General features: G+C 39.9%; 1 protein-coding gene across 2 annotated transcripts in view; it reads left to right on the top strand.

The window, feature by feature from the left end:
* Positions 1 to 16,744, top strand: part of CCDC88A (coiled-coil and HOOK domain protein 88A) — an 865,879-nt gene that overhangs the window by 191,098 nt on the left and 658,037 nt on the right. For both annotated transcript variants that reach the window (XM_086927667.1, XM_086927666.1), the window contains exon 3: positions 5,342 to 5,450. In XM_086927667.1, the coding sequence (XP_086783793.1) occupies positions 5,342 to 5,450 (109 nt within the window). The remainder of the gene's footprint in view (positions 1 to 5,341; positions 5,451 to 16,744) is intronic.

Raw genomic sequence — 16,744 nt, 5'->3', positions numbered from 1 at the left:
CTGTAGATGTCTTGCATGTTGTAACGCAAGCTATTGTTGTATATTGAACCCATTCTAATGTCTCATTTTTTTTTTTTTTTTTTTAAACAATTTTTATTGCAGAGTCAATTACAATGTACTTTGCTGGAATCAGAATCTCTGTGTGCAGAGTCGGTCCCCTGTTTCTTCCCATATTCCCCGTACACAGCCATTCAGCCCACAACCCGGAGGTCGGGCGCGCTATTCATTTTCAGTTTGCACTCTTGACTGGGTTGTCTGCTGCATTCGACATATGGGGTTCTCCGCCCTCTGCTTTTGTATTTTCACCCCGTTCCCTCTTGCACTTGCTAAAATTCGTACGTGTTCCGCTACAGGATCCCGGGACGCTACCCCCCCACCCCGGTGTCTGTATCTGTGCCTGGCGCTAGAATACGTGCTTATACTGTGGGCCTCCGGATCTTAGTGTGTTTACTGCTCGTGTGTGTCCGGTGTTGGTGCCGGGGTCATCCCATTCTAAAGTCTCTCATGTAAGCACAAACAGATTTATCCACATGTTTCCGTGCTTTCACAAATTGTGGACAAAATTGGTTGGAACAGTTCCATTTCTGTCTTTGGCATATATTGGAATATACCAAAGCAGTTTGGGGAAAAAGTGTCATCAATTGATGTAAGGTGTCCTTTAAAAGCATTTCCAGACCAACCCCAGTCATAGTCACAAAATCATTTCCACCACAGTGCACTATTAAGAGGTCAGGGTTTGGTAGATGCATAAAAAAATTATAATAAACACATATAAAATATATTTTTCATTTCAAAGAAGAATACATTTTACAGCTTTTGATATTTGCTATTAAAAAACCATTGAAATTCACTGAAAAAACCATAGGTTATAGACCATATATAGTTAGGAATTAGCATTTACAAAACCTTGAAAATTCACTGAAAAAAACATAGGTTATAGACCATATATAGTTAGGGATTAGCATTTACAAAACCTTATTTTACTCACACAAAACCATTGAAATTCGGATAGATAGTTAGTTGCACTAACTATATATCGTGCACCCGCAATCCACTGTTGATGATGTCACATATTACATCATTCATGACATGGTCAGTGACATCACTGATGACATCTCAAATGGCATCACTGATGACATCACTAATGACATCTCAAATGACATCACTGATGACATCACTGATGACATCTCATTTGACATTACTGATCACATCACTGATGATATCATTTATGTGATAATACAATGAACCTCTTCAGACTCTAATATAACCTTAGATACAATCAGTGTAAACAGACACTCACAGACTGTCACTCATCCATGGAGTTACTCACACACCTAGTTAGTCATGCAAAGAATCATTCACACCTCCATTTCCTCAACTATACAGTTATACACACCTTACTTATTCAAACATATACTAACACATATTTACTCTCTTATACAATCCCAGATACAAGTTCACAATGATCCATACAGCCACTCACACATTCACTGGCTCTTATGCACAGTTATTTATATATGTCAACTCTCACATGTACTGTGTTTTACATATGTACTTACTTTGACATGTAGCACTGAGATATCCATTCACTCACCAATACACTCATGCACACAGTCAACCGCCCATACAGATGTTTCCACATGCACTTTTGAACCCATACATCTAGTGTATCAACTGCTCACACATCTATGCAAAGACTCACACACCTCCAAGCCACCTACACACACACTCAGTCTCCCATTCGAATACTTGGGCAGCCAATCAATGATCCATATAGTTACTCATATAGCTATTGATCAACACATGCAGCAGTTTACAGAACAACAGACATAATGATGCACAAATTAAGACAGTTTAGTCACGAACCCATGCACTCAGTGAGACACATTTAATCACTCACTCATACAGTCAGTCATGCACCTACTAAATCCTTCATCCAGACACTTATACATCCACTCATTCTTCAATATGTAAGACATATTTTAACTTTACAGAAACATACAGTCACTGGATGTTGTCATCAGTGATGTCATCAGTGATGTCATTTGAGATGTCATCAGTGATGTCACTGACCATGTCATGAATGATGTAATATGTGACATCATCAGCAGTGGATTGCGGGTGCGCAATATATAGTTAGTGCAACTAACTATATATCCGAATTTCAATGGTTTTTTGTGAGTAAAATAAGGTTTTGTAAATGCTAATCCCTAACTATATATGGTCTATAACCTATGGTTTTTTCACTGACGAAGGCTCACGCCGAAACGCGTCTGTGCTTTTCTTTTCCCTCTAATTAAACCCTGGTTAATCTTGGTCCGCGAGTGCTGCCTCTTTCTTGTGGATTCTGAGGAGAGTCGAGCGAAATATATATATATATATATATATATATATATATATATATATATATCATCCTCCGAAAACACACCGGGACACTTCATGCCCCGGTGCAGCCCCAGGTCAGAGGTAACCCGGCTATTCAATTTCCTCACTGTGCATAAAAATGCACATGCACTCCACGTAGTAATCACGTCCGTAAACCAGCACTTCTGCTTTCAAGGAATAGTTTATTTCCACATTGAAGCCAAAGTAAAACCCTACGCGTTTCGGTGAAGCCGACTGGCTCACACACACACACACACACACACACATACGCACATACACACAAACATTTTGTGTTGGTGGAAGGTCGCCTAGGGAACTGAGATGCACCTTTCCTTGCCTGTTTCTACTCTCCTTCTGAAATTGCAAAGACAAGTTAAAATTGATACGTTGAAGTGACACCCAGAGGATTAGAAGGGTAAAGGTGCCTTCAAGGGACTTTATTTAATCTGTATTTATTAATTCAAAATATTTTGAAAAAGGACCAATCGATCGTCCTTGGGGTGAGTTAATCAAAAATCTAATATTTTAACAAACAACAATAATCAATTCGTATTGTCAACATATAACATATAAACAAAGACACCAGGTGTATACGAAAAAGTGTTTTATCAAATAGTTCATTAAAGGAAATCAGCTTCATATACAGATAAATAAACAAATAAGATTTAGGACTGTGGGTACACACATAAGTAAATTGCTAGGTGACTCAACAGAACCTAAAAAACACCTTTCCCAGAATACATAGTATTGTCACTGCGTCACATAAAAGATTTGTTTGTGGATCACAGTGTCTTTTAAACCTGACTAAATGAATTACATATTCAAATTGTTTTTAGGTCAATGAACCCTATGTTCATATGGTGTTGATGTTATACATATCATGAGTTTGTCTTTTGTTATTAGAGTCTAGTCTTATTGTTTTGTCACCCGGGTGTAACGAATATATTCAGTGTAATATTGTAACTGTAAATATCTTTTGATTTTCAGACTACACTATCTCTATACAGATCACAATTGATAACAGTCCTGAGGATCGTTTCACCAATTAACTCCTAAGAAACCGAAACGTCGACAGTACATCTTATCCCTTTCTTTGTTTTACTCAATGTATTCTGGGATAGGTGTTTTTTAGGTTCTGTTGAGTCACCTAGCAATTTACTTATGTGTGTACCCACAGTCCTAAATCTTATTTGTTTATTTATCTGTATATGAAGCTGATTTCCTTTAATGAACTATTTGATAAAAACACTTTTTCGTATACACCTGGTGTCTTTGTTTATATGTTAAATGTTGACAATACAAATTGATTATTGTTGTTTGTTAAAATATTAGATTTTTGATTAACTCACCCCAAGGACGATCGATTGGTCCTTTTTCAATAATATTTTGAATTAATAAATACAGATTAAATAAAGTCCCTTGAAGGCACCTTTACCCTTCTACTTTCATTACCCAAGCCCTCAAGGGTATTCCGGGTCGCTCACTTTCTTGAGAATTACCCAGAGGATTAGACACATTTCCTCCTATCACCTTTTTCCTATCAAAGGAAATCTCATACATACTTGATTTTGAAAGTTAGTTTATTAAAATGAATTTCTCTCAAATATATGCGATAAGTTGACAAAATGTTTTTAATGAAAAAACGAAATATGAAAATATGTCGTTGTACATGCATATTTTACTGGTAAATGCACTGCTTGTTCACAAGTATTCCAGTATATAATGGGCTTTGATAATCCTAGACTTGCTGAACTGATGGTAAATGAGACATACACTCAGTTGTTTTTGTTTTTGATCACAATGTATAAAATGTCAAGATCATTTGCTTTTGAGCTTCTATTAACCTTATGCCTTATGACAGAGCATGTGTCAAAGTTCATGCAACCCGAAGGAGGTGTAGAATGTTCTCTATCCATGAGGACTTGGGGCAAGGGAACAGATCGTCCAGGCGCCTTACTTTCCCAAGAGCCTTGCTCGTATACCCTAAAGCAAAGATGGGGTTCCCTTGCAGCGAGGAAGGTTATTGCCAGGGTTGTGCAACATGGGTCTGTGTCATCGGACTGTTCACTGTCGTTTAGCCCCTTTGAAGTCAGGAGAGGTGTAGGGTCTCATGAGGGTGGGTGACATGAGGTTTTACCCCACATTGGCAGAATAGAAGCTGAGCCAGCTTGTTAGAATGGAGGAAGAGACAGTCAGTCTGTGGTGTTATAAAGGGTGGAGTGCTTCAGAGGGACACAGTAAAAGCAAGCACCTGCGTAGACGGATAGGTCACCCAGTATGCAACATTTCACTCCAAGTAGAATCATGTGTGCCTATCTTAGAGTGCCTGTTTAATTACTTTCCTCCATCATCGTCCCTACTACACCGCATATGTTTTGATTGACAGCTGGTGTCAGTAGCCTGATTCTTGTTTCCAGATAAAGGTGCCTGGAGGGGAAGACACTGTGAAGACAAACCCTTTAAGAGGTGGTGCACTACATCCTAGTTCACATTATGAAAAATGTCAGTGTTACAGTTCTGCTGATAATGAAAAATACCTTCTTTTGTAAGTTGGAAAACATCAAGGGCCCGATTCACAAAGGTCATTTTAAACTTTTGTGTAGGTTTACGTTTGGTGTGGAATTCACAAACTCTGTTTTCATAGTAAATTTACAACTGCGGAGGCTCCACACTCGTAGCTTTGCAGTAGTTAACTTACTAAGATATCGTAGTTTGTAAATTCCGAAACAAACGTAAACTTACCTTTGGGAATCAGGCCCGAAATGTTTTTAGTAAATGAAAAGAAAAACCGTTCACTAACCTCTCAGCCCATCGGTCTCTATGAGTCTCTGTGATTTCTTCTGAATTAAAATTATATTTTAATTGATAATGTATGTATGTCTATTGCTAAAACATGTGTGGTACTAGCAAATACATGTATTCTTTGTTCTGTAAGCTTCTTGTTTTTTTCTTACAGAAACCCTAAATTAGCAAATCAAAGACTGAATATGAAAGTGAACAACGATACATCTCTTAGAGTACAAAATATTGCTATTTTAGTGAAACAAATCAAATCTTACTATCAGGTAAGTCACTTTCTTTTTGTTGTATTGATTTTGTTAAGATCTGTTTTGAAATGTTAAAGTTGTTACACAGTGAACATAAATGAGTGCTATTGTCAGGCTAAATAGTAAATATGTTCATGAACATTTGACATGCCCACTGTAATATAGGTGTATTCACAATTGGATTAGCTGAGATAATTCTAGCATTTCGTTACATAGCGAATTGACAGTTGTGCAACTCATGAACATTTCTTATTCTAATATATTACTAGTTGCAAAGTCACAGAGACTTAACAGTTGGTGTGTTAAAATAGACACCCTAACTTTAGAGTTTCCCTAATTGCCCTTTAATATCACTGCTTGGTCAACTCCAATATCTCCATCGAAGTGAATGTATACAATCTACAAAGAACATTTCTCAGACCTTGGTTGTCTGCTCCAAATTGCATGAGGAGCGCTATTATCAATTATTGGGGCCAGGTGTAACCTATGTTGCAGTCGCAAACACTCTCATTTGTAAAATATGTTTTCGCTACATAAGAATCCTGTTGTGAGTTTTTTTTTTTTTACTTTGCATCCTTTCCCTTAGTTTCCTGTTCCCTGCTGCTCAGCCAGTATGAATGTAATGTGTGTGGAATGTTGGAATGCTTGATGAGGTTGTGGAATGCTGGAATTCCTGGTGTCGTTGATAGAGATAGTTGGACTGTGTGGGCTGAGCAGGAGGTATGCTGCTCCTGGTGGGGCACAACTTCCTTTTTCCTACTTACCATCTAATCGTGCAACTAAGCTTAATAAACCTTCTACTTATAACTACAATATGGCTACTTCTGGACTTCTTTTGGATTGCAACAATGGCGACGATTTGGTGAAAAAACCATAAGAAGATGTGGAAGATAGGGAAGAGACTAACGCAAAGAAACCTGAAGCTAGAAGGAAAAGGAACGCCCTGGTCCCTCACTCTCTGTACAGCCTCTGGTCCCTCACTCTCTGTCTGGGGCATTTAACCTTCTTAACAACATCAGCCAGTCAGCGCAGTTTGTAGCTGAAGCAGTGGACTGCCCATCATATACGGACATAATCTGAGTGGTGGATAGTTAGGGCATTTGACTTGTTTACAGCCTGCTGTACGTGAACAAGAACTATTAAGCACTGAGTTTTGACATTCAATGTGTTGCTGGTGGAATTTATCCAAGGAATTACTGGTGCTGTGAGTGCTTCTTAACATTGTTTCATACTTTTATGAAGCTTGGCAGCGAGTAATTGAGGCAGCGTTTTCTAACAATCTCCCATTACTGAAGGCAGCACAAGTTTGGAAGCGCAAGCCTTTTAGGTTATTGTCTGCCTACCTGAGCGTGAGTATGTGGCATTCAAATCCACTCTTGGATTCCACCTATGAGGTCAGCTTCTGGCCCTGTGGGTGGAGTGCGCGCTCTCCATCAAGCTCGAGGATGGAGGCTAATGCATGGACCATGACGTCTTGGAAGGTACAGGATAGCGTAACTACTTCCATCGCCCAAAGAAAATTCTGTGACATGGCGCACTGGCAGCCATTTTAGCAAATTGGGATGATTTGTGTGTAAACCTGCGGTGAGCATGACGTTGCACTCACATTTTCAAGTCGCTGCCCCATACTTGTTTTTTATGTTTCTTTTTCACCGCTTTCTTTACTGGGAGTCACCATAGATTTCGGTAGCAGCCTGCTTGGAGTCCAATAGTCAGAAGGAGGATTGCTACCTTCTGTGATTCACTAATTGTTTTGGTTGCCTGGGGGAAACAAAATCTAATTTGGCACCATTCTACACACATAGTTGACATGCATGCATACAGAGGACTCGCTTCTTCATACTGCTGCACGTTTAATCAGGAAGCTGATCCAGCGCCTCACCAGCAACAGGTACTCCAATACCATATACTCACCTGGGCCCATAAACACACGCACATAACCTGGCAATAACCGCTGGAGTCAATGTATATGATTTTCTATTATTTCAAGATTAGTCACCTCTTATTTCCCTGACTTTTCTTTAACTCATCAACAAGTTATTTCCGCTGGTTAATGGACCATTAGTTGAACTAGTTGATGGTGAAATAACATAAAAGACAATCTTCTTACAATTATAAATGATCACAGACTCGGGAAGTATTTTAAATCTTTATCTAAATTAATTTCATGTGAACCACTTACAAAGTACAGTACAGTCTCCGTCTCTCATAGGAAGGAAGATTCGATTAATCAATCATCAAACACATACTTTTATACCTTGCAATGACTTATGCTCAGAAAGGAGAGGATAGAGAGAAAAGAACATTGGCATATTACTCAAAAATAATAGTTACCAAGAATGGTGTGAAAATCAACCCCCTAGCCAAGGAGCTGGTAAGGCTCCCCTGGGAAAGGTCAGGCGACGAAGGCTTCAGGACAGGATTCAGGACAAAATAGATGACATCTCTATCACTGACGCTTGCATAGCACCCCTCTCTGACACTCTCTTCCTCCTCGAGATTCTTCTGTGATCTTCTTCTAAGTAAATTAGTTTAGGAAAAATGGTTCTGCATTCGATTCTTCTTCAGCATCTCTCGTCACTCCATCAGCATCCCGAGCTCTGCAGCATTCAACAAATCTCCAACTCAGGTTTACTCGGACAGCATCTCGGTCTCATGCTTAACTAACTAAAGCTACCTCAATTATACTCTTCCTTCCCTCATGTACCACCCATTAATGTTTCAATATCATAAAAATACTAACTCTGATTAAACAGGCAAGGGGAGGTGATCATCACACCATGCTTATTTTTCAATTTAGTCTTTCAGTTCATTGTTCAAAAATCCCGCCCCTTAATTTTTATTCATAAATCTTTATTCCCACCCGTATTCACATTTTAATAGACACAAAAGTATAATTTTCATGTGTTCCCATTTGTTTCAGCGGGCTTCGGTGCTAGTTTCCAGGGTATGTATCTTTTTTGTTCTTGGGCTGTGTTCAAGAGTCACACCACTTCTTCTGGCTCATTCACACCACACATGTGCAAATGTGAGGTGGGTTACACACTTTGGTTCACATGAAAGGCCCAATACACGCACTAATAAAACAGCCAAGAAGGCAAATGTTAATTTAAAAAATAAATGGTTTCACTGTATAACACCTATCTCTATTCTAACCCCATTTTTCAATGCTTTCCCCGCATTAGCATTAGTAAATCAGCTTGGTTTAGTTTCAGCAGAGCAGATGCCAAGCATGTGAGTTTCAAATCAGCCATTTTAATAGCATCTGGGCAAGCGCAAGAAATTCCCTCCAAGCGACAACTCATCATACTGCGTAGATGCAGTTGACTCATGCACAATAAATATTTCCCTTTAGCAGCCATTTTAGAATTTCACTTGAGTTACTTTATTAGTAAACACGTAGGGAAGCTTCTCTGTCTTTTATGTTCAATGTGGTGTGCATTAGTTTAACACAATATGAGGTTAATACAATGTTAGAGGTTAAATGAAAGGATTGCGTCTGAGCAAGTCTCTTTTCTACGAGTCCTTGCTCAATCAAAGCCTTTTAAGGTTTGAGGTCTTCAAACATTTACAAGTTGGTAAAATGTTCGGGTGAGACATCGCTCACCAGTGACCATAATTGTTATTGTTGAATATTGTCCTGTTTCCTCACATTGTTGGCGCTCTAGTGTTGTTTTGTTTTAAAGTAAAAATTTACAGATTATTTAATAATATGCTGGAGTATGCCTTATTGTGTTTATTACCAAGTTTTTTTAAGTTGTGTGGCTTTACCCATGGTGGCAGGGGTATGATGTGTGTTATGCACCTTAGCTGCTGCCACTGTGTTCTTGTTGATCCTTGATTTTACCACCCAATGTTAGTAGGGTGCGTGGCATTAGTTATGCTTAATTTTGGTAGTGTAGTTGAGTTGTGTATCCTAGTGCATTAGTGAGGGCATGTGTACCCTGTACTGTTGTTTACCTGAGACTTGCGGTCCTGTCAGGTGTGTGCATTGAGGGGTCGTGTACCCTGTGCTGTTGTTCAACCTGAGACTTGCGGTCCTGTCAGGTGTGTGAGTTGTGTACATTGAGGGTTTGTGTGCCCTGTGCTGGACTTGCGGTCCTGTCAGGTGTGTGAGTTGTGTACATTGAGGGTTTGTGTGCCCTGTGCTGTTGTTCACCTAAGACTGGCGGTCCTGTCAGGTGTGCGAGTTGTGTGTGTTTCGGGGTCATGCACCCTGTGCAGTTGTTTTGCCTGATATTTCCAGTCATTTCTGGTGTTCTATATGTACTGTGCCGAAGGGGGTGAGTGAGGGAGTTACACCTTAGCGGTGTCCTCAATTCTCCCAGTCCTGCATAACATTACAATGGTGTAATTTCAATGTTTTTGATATCTTAGGACTGTTTTGATATACTCCAATCCTGAGTCCTTTCAATTTGCAATTAGTTGGTTAATTGTATATGTTTCTTTCGTGTTTATGATATCAAATGGTGCATTCTTTCTTTGTACTTTGTTGTAATATTATTATTAATTGTTATCCTTTCCCTTAGTTCCCTGCTGCTCAGCCAGTATGAATGTGATGTGTGTGGAATGTTGGAATGCTTGATGAGGTAGTGGAATGCTGGAGTGCCTGGTTTGGTTGACAGAGCGACAGTTGGAGTGTGTTTGCTGAGCAGCAAGGATGCAGATCCAGGTGGGGTTCAACTCCCTAGGTCCTACTTACTATCAAAACCTGTAAATAAGCTCAATAAAGCTTCTACTTATAAACTACAATATGGCTACCTCTGGACTTCTTTTGGATAGCAACAAATCCTCTTTTCGGAGTCAATAAATGTTTACCTTCTCGTAATGTGGTCATGTGAATAGATACTGATTTGCGATTTAGAAGGTGTGTTGTAGGTTTCCTTTTCCAAATTTGAATCAGTACCATATGTATCAATAGTTTGGGAATGAAATTCTGGTCGCAAACCACTGAAAACGTATTGACTCCCAAGATGGGGTGGTAACTCATTCGCAGAAGGGACCCCTGCCCTCTGTAAATTGTGGGAAAATGGTTGTTGAAGTAGACAGAGGCAAAATGGTTAAATCTCAGAGAAAGTTTACAAAACATATTTTTTTCTTAAAAGCAGCCCCATTTCCTTTGAGGAAAATGGATTGCTTTAAAAAACGTTTTTTAATTAAAAAACAAAAACAGGCATGGTGGGAGTTGCAATTTGTAACCTACCTAATGAATATTAATTTGGTAGATCGATTTGCTACTCAATCTGTTTCAGATTTGTTTTAACTGACCTGTTCATTATTTGATTCAGAACATTTTATACTGATTGCAAATTGTGACTAGTGTCTGTGACCATTAATCATAGTAATTCTGTCCCATTATGTTTTGTGAGTCTTTATGTAACAGAGAAGGAAACCCGACAGAACTAATTGCTTAAATATATATGTGACATAGACAACCTTATATTTAATGATCCATATGTTGAATAGTAAGTGAGGGGTTCAGGCCCACGTCAGCTTAATTTGTCACTGAGGATCATGGTTGGACTGATCGTAGCAGGCATCTGGCGTTTTCCTGGTGGGCCGAAAGGATGGGGACTGTTTTTTGACCGGTGAGGGCCGGTTTTGTTACTGGGCGATGGTTTTGCAGTAGTGCTGCAATATCGGCCCCCTGTAACAAAATGGCACTAGCAGGTTAAAAGATGTTCCCCAGGAGGTGTTGAATGTGTAGTGCAAGAGCTAGTTTAACTTTGTCAGTGGGTCTAGGATATATCTGGACACCCACTTCATAGCCCCAGGGTTCCCTCAAGCAGCATGTTTCCACTAGACCACCTGCAATACGATTGTGGATGTATGTGGGGCTCTGTGGGCCATAGGTAATCTACAAGCAGGATCAAGCAACCTGAAGGTACCTTTTAGCCAGCTTTGAGAGAGAGATGGCTGGAACTCTGGACCTGGCAGGGAATAGAAATATCTGACATGTATGCAAGAGGTCAGACTTGATTAGACCAGCTCATGTCCATCATTTTGACCTGCTTTTAGTTATATTGGACAATAAATTAGAGCTATTAACAGCCTTGGAAATCTGGTCTAAGAATCATTTTGCAGTAGATATTTATAGGATTCTGCAATACATTTGCGTAGGCATCCACCATGGTGGGGTTGCCCTAATATTCAAATAGATGAATGCTCTTCAGATTCTCTTAGCCACGTAATTCCCCATTTGAGGTAGTGGCTTGTAGATTCCGCTGTCTCCAGTGTCCATCTGTCTGGTTCTCTATGTGCATAGATATCTGGAAGTGTTCTTCTCATTTGAGGACTAATTTAAGGAGATGCTCAACTTGCTTGGAATTTTAATATCTGGGCTTTGCAAGAAGATAGTCATGAATATCCTTCTTTCTTAACTATATGAATGCTGTAGCGCTCAAGCAATGGGTGGGGTTCCCCATCTATGAAATAGGCCAGGCTCTGGACTGGATCCAAATATCACATAATATCCATTCTCCTAACATTTTTTCTCAGTCTTCACCTGGACTGATCATGCCATTTGCTGTATGTTTAGTTGCAAGGACACGATTAGCTGAATGAGTAAGGTACCTAGGAAAATGCAAAGAGAAAGAAGGAAACCTCCCAGTCTTCTTTTGGGACACTCTTATGGCATGTCTCTCACGCACACACACACTCTCTCTCTCTCGCTATGGTGGCTAGTTCAACCAAGCTTTCAACCCCCAACGTTAGCTAATCTTCACTCTAAAGCCAGGGGTGGGATTTCACAAACCCAAATGTTAACTGTTTAAGGTTTCCCAGGCGACCCCTGGTGAATAGAAGGCCGGATGACCTCGAAAATATCAACCCAGGCGGTGAGACAACAACTGGAGATCCCCTTGCCGTGTTTTTGTCCCAGCATCCAGCACTTAAAATACTGTTGTGGAATGTAGCAGGGATTTCTAAATTGCTCTCCGAGGTGGGATGGGGAAAATTCACAGATTTCCGCATTTGCCTCTTTCAAGAAGCATGTTGCATGTTCCCCTTCCAAAGTAGTGGGATGACTTCCTATAGTGTTAACGCAGTACAAACTGTAAGGGGTCGACCCTCGGGGGCTGGGAATCTAGGTCAAAACAGCCTTTCAATGCGAGATGAGTGAAATTTCCATTGGCTCTCTTGACGTTATGGCAGTTGGCCTCAAGCTACCTTCAGGGCTGTTCTTAATCTAGCCTTATAGCCCACCGTAGCGGGCTATACCGGCTATTAAAGGCCCGCTGAATCGTTAAAGGCCTGAGCCGAAGGCGAGGGACTTTAACGAGACAGCGGGACTTTGAATGCCGATATAACCCTGCTACGAAGGGCTATAAGGCTATTAGAACATTCTGCCACTAGAGGGCAGAATGTTCTAACAAATTAAACAAAGGGTTCTCGAAGCTCGATGGGATATAAATCCCCTCGAGCTTCGAGAAGCCTTTGTAGAACATTGGAATGTTGCTCTGCAGGCCTGTACCGGCCCGTAGAAGCAGGGAGCACTCCATTGTCTGCAATGGAGCTCCCAACATTCTAATGTTTTAATAGTTTTTAATGTTCATAATCGAGTAGGAACAAGCACTGCAGACACCAGGGTGTTAAATGAAATAGAGCAATCTCTATCTGAGTTCATATGGAATGGTCTCCTGCTGGTGGCTGCAGATTTTAACACCACATTTAAATCTTTAACAGGCACCCCTTCTAACTTAACAGAGGACTGGGACAACCAGTGATGCATTCCACAGTTAGACTTGCCAAGTGTGATATGGACCCCCGAAGCAGCCCAGGCACTAACACTAACGCTTAACTTTGACTTAAGAGCTGCAAATGGTCGGGCTCCCTCAAAGTTAGAACGACATTCAATAGGCCTGGCTACCATAGTAGAATTGATTATTTCTTGGTTGATGTGAAGCTCTGGCCAGCAGTTTTAGATAATTTAGCTGTGGACAGATCTGATAGCAACCATCATGCACTAGCTCTGACACTTTTAGAGCATTCAGCTATTACACCAATACTCCAGGGTAACACAAATCTGGGTGGATTTTCTCCAGCTAACAATATAGGAAGACCATCAGGTGGAATAGGGTGGTAAAAATCTGCCAGTATTAAAGGCACCGAAAGCCAGAGTGGAGAAAGAGGTTGATTAGATTTTCCAACTCCCTTTGGAGTAAAGGAGGGTAGTGTTGAGATCAAGTCAGGGATTTTCTAGGCAAAGCCACAGGAGGGGAGAAGAAGGGGCCCAAGACCACTTCCTGGTACAACCATGAATGCAGGTCAGCTAAAAGAGTAAAGACTAACTCCAGTCCAGACACAATGTGGTGTAGGGCCAGAATAGGCAGGTTTTGGCTTTAGCTAAAAAGGAGTGGGATAATTCCCTGTAGTCTTCTCTACATGAAGCCATAATTGTAAAAGATAATAAATGTTCCTGGAGGAATGTGCAGTCTGCCTAAATGTCCCCAAAACTGAGTTAAATGTATGTTTACAACCAGACGAGTGTGTGGCCTATTTTAGTAAGCTGTACACAAATGAAGGCACTGTTGAGGAGGGTGATAGTGTCCTTAAACAAGGGTATTTCAAGTACCCTTTTATTCTCATTAAATGAAACTGCCTGCGATTAATTTTTGTAAACATAAATGTACTGGATACCTAATGACCTATACAAGCCAAACCCGGAAGTGTTGGGCCCATATATAAACATTTTATCTAATGGCATTCGCTCTGGACTGGATATACTGAAGGGAAACTGGCGGAGATCCAATTTATAAGAAGAGGGATTGGGCAATTCCAGGAAACTGCAGACCTATACGCCTGATAGATTCCATCCAACATATCTTTTGCAATAAAGCGCTGGTACATCTGCAGGACTGGATTTCAGAAGAGTATGTCCTTCCTGATTTGCATACAGGCTTTACAGCCAATGTTAGCACTCTAGATCAGGTTTTCTGGTTATCTTGCATTTATTGGAGACGGGTGTTAATCAACAAGGGCAGGCTTTTTGTTGCCTTTGTTGATTTACGCACAGCTTTCGACTTGGCTCTGAGGAGGAAGTCCGAAAGGTGTTGAGGATAAATGGGCATTCCTGCTCCTCTTTTGAACATCTTGGTAAGGATGCATGGAGATAATATATCCCAAGTAAGGTGGGGGGAGGATGGGCAGGTGACCGAACACATCAAGGTAGATCATGGAGTTAGACAGATATGCTTCCTTGCCCCTACCTATTCTCCCGTTATATAAAAGGGGTGATGGAGTACTTAAGCAGGGACAGGTCTTACGTGCTTAAACTTGGGGGAGGTGGATCCCGGCCCTCCTCTCTGCAGACGTAACCCAGCTGATTTCTAAGTCACCACAGGGGCCCCAGTTATTGCTCGACCTCTTTAACTCCTTTTGCGATGAGCGGGGCCTGGAGCTTAATAGCGACAAGACCAAGTGTATATACTTTTCAAGTCGCAAGGTGAGCCGCTGCAATAGGCGCATTCTAGTAGTAAATACCCCTTTGGATCTTGTAGCTGCCTTTGATTACTTAGGCATTAGATTCACACCCAACCTGAGTTGGGCATCTCAGTTGGAGAAGGCCCACATGTCCTTATCCAGCAGACTGCAAATATAGACAAGATCCTCCATGAAACCTAATCTAGAAGGGTAGCCCATGAAATGTATAATGTAAAGGCAATGGAGTCTGTACTGTATGGTCCCGAACTATAGGGGAGTTCATTGGGAAGAAGCTCATCATAACATTGCGCAGGTAAAATTTCAAATCATTGAGCACGTCCCCTCAAGGGACGGAATAGACCATTCAAAATTACACTTACAGAGGGAAATTTATTGGATCAGGAAACTTAACACAATGATGCCATTAGGTCTTAATGACAAGCTGGACATGTCATGTTTTTTATGACTGAGTATAATTTAAAAATAAAGAATCCAGAAGACACTGCAGCTGCTAAACATACTCACACAAACCTTTAATTTACACCAAATATTTATTTAGATATATCAGATTCTTTAGTTTTTTATATAGGTGGAGGGTGACTCCACTGCACAAGTTTCATTTCTAAAACTGTGAAACACTAAGTATAGAATAAAAGTCTCTGACAATTGATAAAGCAAACAAAGCAATGAGGAATGAAAAGATAGACTAAGAGACGATTATTCAGCAGATTAGATACTAATATGCTGTTCGACAATCATTAACTCTGGAAGCATTGTAAACATGTCAGAAGTCTCATATTTAACGGGGAGATTAACACATACTTTACATCACTAGGGGTATGTTATACAAAGTTCAAAAAGTTTAAAAAATCTTTATTTCGGTACATTTAGTACCATAAAAGATGCATCAAAAGCACAACATATGCATTAAAATTTCATACATTTAGACATGATTAGGTAAATTGATCAGAAATAACAATCGAGGTAAAAACAGATGACAAATATTCCGGAAGACAGTTTTGTGGGCGATTATCATTACATTTAAAATTCTATAAATAAATTAAAAGTTAAAAAGGCATATATACAAATATAAAAAGTACATTGAATTTATCAATGAAACCACAACAATCCTGCATTAGGTATTGATTTGAGCGGGTTTGTAAGTATTCTATCAATTCATTAAAACCATGTGGTATGGAGCAAATTGTGATTTTTTTGAAACAGTTAATTTGTGCTTAAATTTTAGACCCAATTTAACACTTATGAAATTTGTGGCTAACAAAATCTACTGATGACAAAGACAATGACCTGGCTGGTATCCGTTTTTAAGATCCTTCCTGCCTCTTTGTATGATTGTACGCCTATATTTAGGCAAAGAGGTCTGATCCATTTTTTTCTAGGTACCACATAGTCTGGGCAAAAAAACAAGATGTGGAATTCATCTTCTTTGACTTCACCTTGGCATAGAGTGCATTGATCATTATTATTGTTATTAGACCATCTAGCTTCACTTTCATTGGTTCCCAAGATACCATATCTATATTTCATGTAAAGTGTCTTGGCTAATGGTGGATATACCTCGTCTAAGAAGCATTCATAATTTGCTGAATCTTGAAACATGAGGAAGCTATTCGTTATTGATCCATACACTCTTCCATTCAACACATTATGATTTAAATATGCCCAAAAAGATAATTTAAAGATTTTTTTCGACGTTACAGATAGTGTGGAAGGATCATTCCAAAAATGAACTAAACCGATTTTTGTTAATCAAGTTCTGATATGTTTAAACCATGGCCTTTTGTGACAGCAATCCAAGTCCATTATTTCATTCAGACCATCCTTGTAATTTGACAGCTCAGGGGTAGACCAAAGTCTAACCCATAGCATCA

This window comes from Lissotriton vulgaris, chromosome 6 (assembly GCF_964263255.1).
Source record: "Lissotriton vulgaris chromosome 6, aLisVul1.2, whole genome shotgun sequence".
Taxonomy (NCBI): Eukaryota; Metazoa; Chordata; class Amphibia; order Caudata; family Salamandridae; genus Lissotriton; species Lissotriton vulgaris.
This window is presented reverse-complemented; position numbering and strand designations above follow the sequence as displayed.